Source organism: Monoraphidium neglectum (assembly GCF_000611645.1).
Source record: "Monoraphidium neglectum strain SAG 48.87 unplaced genomic scaffold scaffold01112, whole genome shotgun sequence".
NCBI classification, from domain to species: Eukaryota; Viridiplantae; Chlorophyta; class Chlorophyceae; order Sphaeropleales; family Selenastraceae; genus Monoraphidium; species Monoraphidium neglectum.
This window is the reverse complement of record NW_014012516.1, coordinates 15,736-19,077: the sequence shown is the minus strand read 5'-3', so window position 1 is coordinate 19,077 and position 3,342 is coordinate 15,736. Positions and strand designations below refer to the sequence as shown.

Sequence of the window (3,342 nt, the reverse complement as noted above, 5' to 3'; positions counted from 1 at the left end):
CCGCACGCACCCCGCACCCAGAACCCACGCCATGAGGCGCCCGCTCAGCCCCGCGCTCCTCGCGCTGCTGCTGCTGCTCTGCGGCTGCGCCGCGCTGGCGGCCGCCCAGAAGCCCGCGTATGGCGCCGTCCTGCGCGGCAAGAATCAGAACCCGCCTGTGACCACCAAGGCGACGGGCTTCTTCAAGCTCAAGTTCTCATCAGCCAAGAAACCCCCGAGGACGGCCACCTGGACGCTCTCCCTCGCCCGCTTCACGTGAGTGTGCTCCCGCGCGCGCGCTGCGTGCACGCCTCTTTGACCGGGGGGTGGGGCGGGGGGCGTGCACTGCCCCGCTGAGCGGGGAGCGGGGGCTGCGGCGCTGCAGGCCGGTGTGGGGCCGTTGAGGGGCTGCAGGCCCCTAACGCCGCAGTGCACAATGTAGCCTCCCCTCTGCAGAAGAGAGGGGCTGTGCCGGCGGTCCCATTTAGGTGGCCCGTCGAGGCCAAACGGAGGGCGGGTGCAGCCCTTGCCAGAGACAACGAAGTGCCCAAGAGGGCCCCTCCAAGGGAATTGGCATCTAACATGCTGCGGGACCCCACAGCAAGACCCTGGCGGGCAGCCGCCCCTGTGCCAGCAGGTTCCCGCGTGCACGCCTCCTCAGCTGTGCCCCCGACCGCAGGCCACCAGAAGCGGCACGCGCTCCAGCCACCGCCCAGCCTCCGATAGCCCTCCCCTGCCGCACACCCACGCGGGCCCGCAACTCCCCGCCTGCGCCCACGCCCGTGCCTGCAGCGGCCTCACCCTCACGATGGGCCACATCCACGTCGGCGCGGCCGGCGTCAACGGCCCAGTCGTCTTCACGCTCTTCACGGGGGGCGTCGGCGGGTTTGGCAGCAAGGTGTCCTCGGTGCTGCTGACAGAGACGCTCCCCTTCAGCAACAGCACCATCAGCGATGTCGCGACGCTGCTGGCCAACAAGACGGCCCTGTGTGAGCGGCCGCGAGGGTGCCCGGGCGGCCCAGTGGGGCTTGGGCGCTGCTTCGCATCGGTCGACGGCGGGCCTGGGTGGCCGGCATGGGGCACTAGCATGTGCGGCTGGAGGCGCGTTGACGTTTGTCCTGCTGCGGGCCCCTCGGCAGTCTCTGCCATCTGTCCCCTACGTAAAACCTCTACTGCTGAAACCGCGGCCGCAGATGTCAACATCCACACCGTCGAGAACCCCACCGGCATCATCCGTGGGCAGCTCAAGTAAATGCCAGTATCATGCGGGGTCCTCGCCCCATGCCGGCGATCCCAGCGGCACGCCACCACCACAGCCCACCGCCCATCCGCCCCGCCGCCACCGCGTGCCCCCGCGACAAGCGCTGGCGACGCAGCGACGCGCGGGGCCGGGCGGTGGGCCGGGATCAGTGCGCGTCCGCTGGCCGTGCTGCGCGCCGCGCCGTGCAGTAGCGCCCGCGCACGACTGTATGTGCAACCCAGCAATCGTGTCTCCCCTGCTGCACCCCTTTGCTCTCGCTCGCCGGCAACTCCTTTTTTGCCTCATGTTATGTACATATGCATATGGTCGGTGTACCCCCACGACGGCGCTTTCCCCGGCCGTCCCCCGCTGCTGACCCGCCGCCCCCATGTGCAGCGGCAGCCCCCCGCCTGTGTGGACTGCTGCTCCAAGCGGCGCGCAGTCATCCCCCCGGCCGCCGGCTTTGCCTTTATCGTGCTCACTGGCTGCCTCAATTGTTGATCAAGCTGTCATGCCAGGCCGGGGTTCTTGGGGAGGGGTGCAGCTGATCGCCCCGCTGCTGCCACTTGGGGCGCGCAGAGCCCCTACATGTGCACAGCTTGACGCGCACACACTGCTGCACCCACATTGTCTAGTCGCCTATCACGCTTGGTCGGGCTTGTCTTGCTGTGTGTTGACAACCGCCGCCCAAAGGTCGGGTCATGCCTCCGCTTTTTGCCGGTCTCAAGCCGCGCCGGCAGTATGATCTGATCTGATCATGATTGCTGTGGCCGACCGACTTCCTCTCCCGCATGCAAGCGCCGCCGCTTCACCGTCCCTGCGCATTCACACTGCACACGCAGTTTGTAAACGATTGAGGACTCAACAGAGCAGTTTTCGGATTTTGGGCCCCAGTGCGTCACGCATTCTTTGGGTGCTCAGAGCATCAGGCTAGAAATGAGTCAGCTGCCTCCGCTCCCCGCACGCCCCTGTGCTTTACACCAACACTTTAGCAACCTCAGCCGCAGCTGCTGCCAGGTCAGCAGGCAGGGATTGCTGTCGTCGAGCACGTGGTGGGAACGCCTTCGCACACAGCAGGCCGGCCGCAGAGCGCCGTTCATAGCCGTGGTTACAGCATCGCCTCACACTCTGTTGTGTAGCAGATCAGAAGGAGGGTTCAAAGAACAGCAAAGCCGCACGCCTAGAGCAAGCTGGGTCCATGCACAGCGCGTTCCAGTGTCGCAAGCCCTGACAGCTGACCACTCATGTTAGTGGACCAGCTAGAGCAGCCGCCCCGTGGCTGCATCTGCGGCCCGGGCTGGCATGAGACCCGTCTGCCTGCTGCTGATGACTGACGCAGCGACAGTGAGAGGGCAAAGCTGTAAGAATAGGCCTCCAGAGTGCGCCGTCTGCGTTGCGCAGACCGCCAGCGGCGACCTGCTGCCGCCGGCCCGCCGCCGGCGTCGGCCCACGCCGCACCGCGCGGGGCCCCCCGGGCGCCATTGGCGCGTCGGCCGATCCAGCACCGCAGCGCAAGGATGGCGCCGGCGACGCCGCAGTCTTGGAGGGTGGCGCTGGGGTCCGCCAGCACGGGGGCGCCGGCGCCTGTGGAGGGGGTTGCTTGAGGCGGAGGGGCAGGACCTTCAGCGGCGCCAACAGTCATCCTGATGCTGTGGTTCATGGAAATTGCTGTGCTTCGTTGAGGAAGGCATCACACCCCAGGACCCCCCAAGACTCAACCCTCAAACAGGGCATGACTGGATCGCTGAGGCGAAGGGGGAGACGGGCGGACCCCGGGCCATCCACCCGCGTGCCAGTCCCCCACGCACGCCGCCGCCAAAAGGGCAAGGCGAGGCGGGGCGCCCGCTGTCATACACGCAATGTGGTCATTTGCCTGATTCTTGTACAAATCCATCTGCTTACCAGCAAAACAACAGCCTGATGGTGGTGGTGGTGGTGGTGGAGGTGTTCATGGTGGTGGCCGTGGAGCCGTGGAGACAAGAAAATCTCCACGGAAGCAGGTGTGCACGGCGGGTTTTTGCGCACCCCGGACAACGAAAGGAAAGATTGGGCTGAGCGGATCAGCCTTGCTGGGCTGCCGGCTGCGCCACAGCCGGCAAACAGCAGGGCCAGCGGGTGGGACG

The 3,342-nt window shown here is 66.8% G+C and overlaps 1 protein-coding gene across 1 annotated transcript; it reads left to right on the top strand.

Annotated features, from left to right (window-relative positions):
* Positions 1-31: 31 nt before the first annotated feature.
* MNEG_6691 (hypothetical protein) lies at positions 32-1,231 on the top strand (the record flags this gene model as incomplete). Its single annotated transcript, XM_014044839.1, has 3 exons — positions 32-255; positions 772-968; positions 1,173-1,231. The coding sequence occupies 3 exons, from the start codon at positions 32-34 to the stop codon at positions 1,229-1,231; spliced, it is 480 nt and encodes a 159-aa protein (XP_013900293.1).
* Between the last annotated feature and the right edge of the window lie 2,111 nt (positions 1,232-3,342).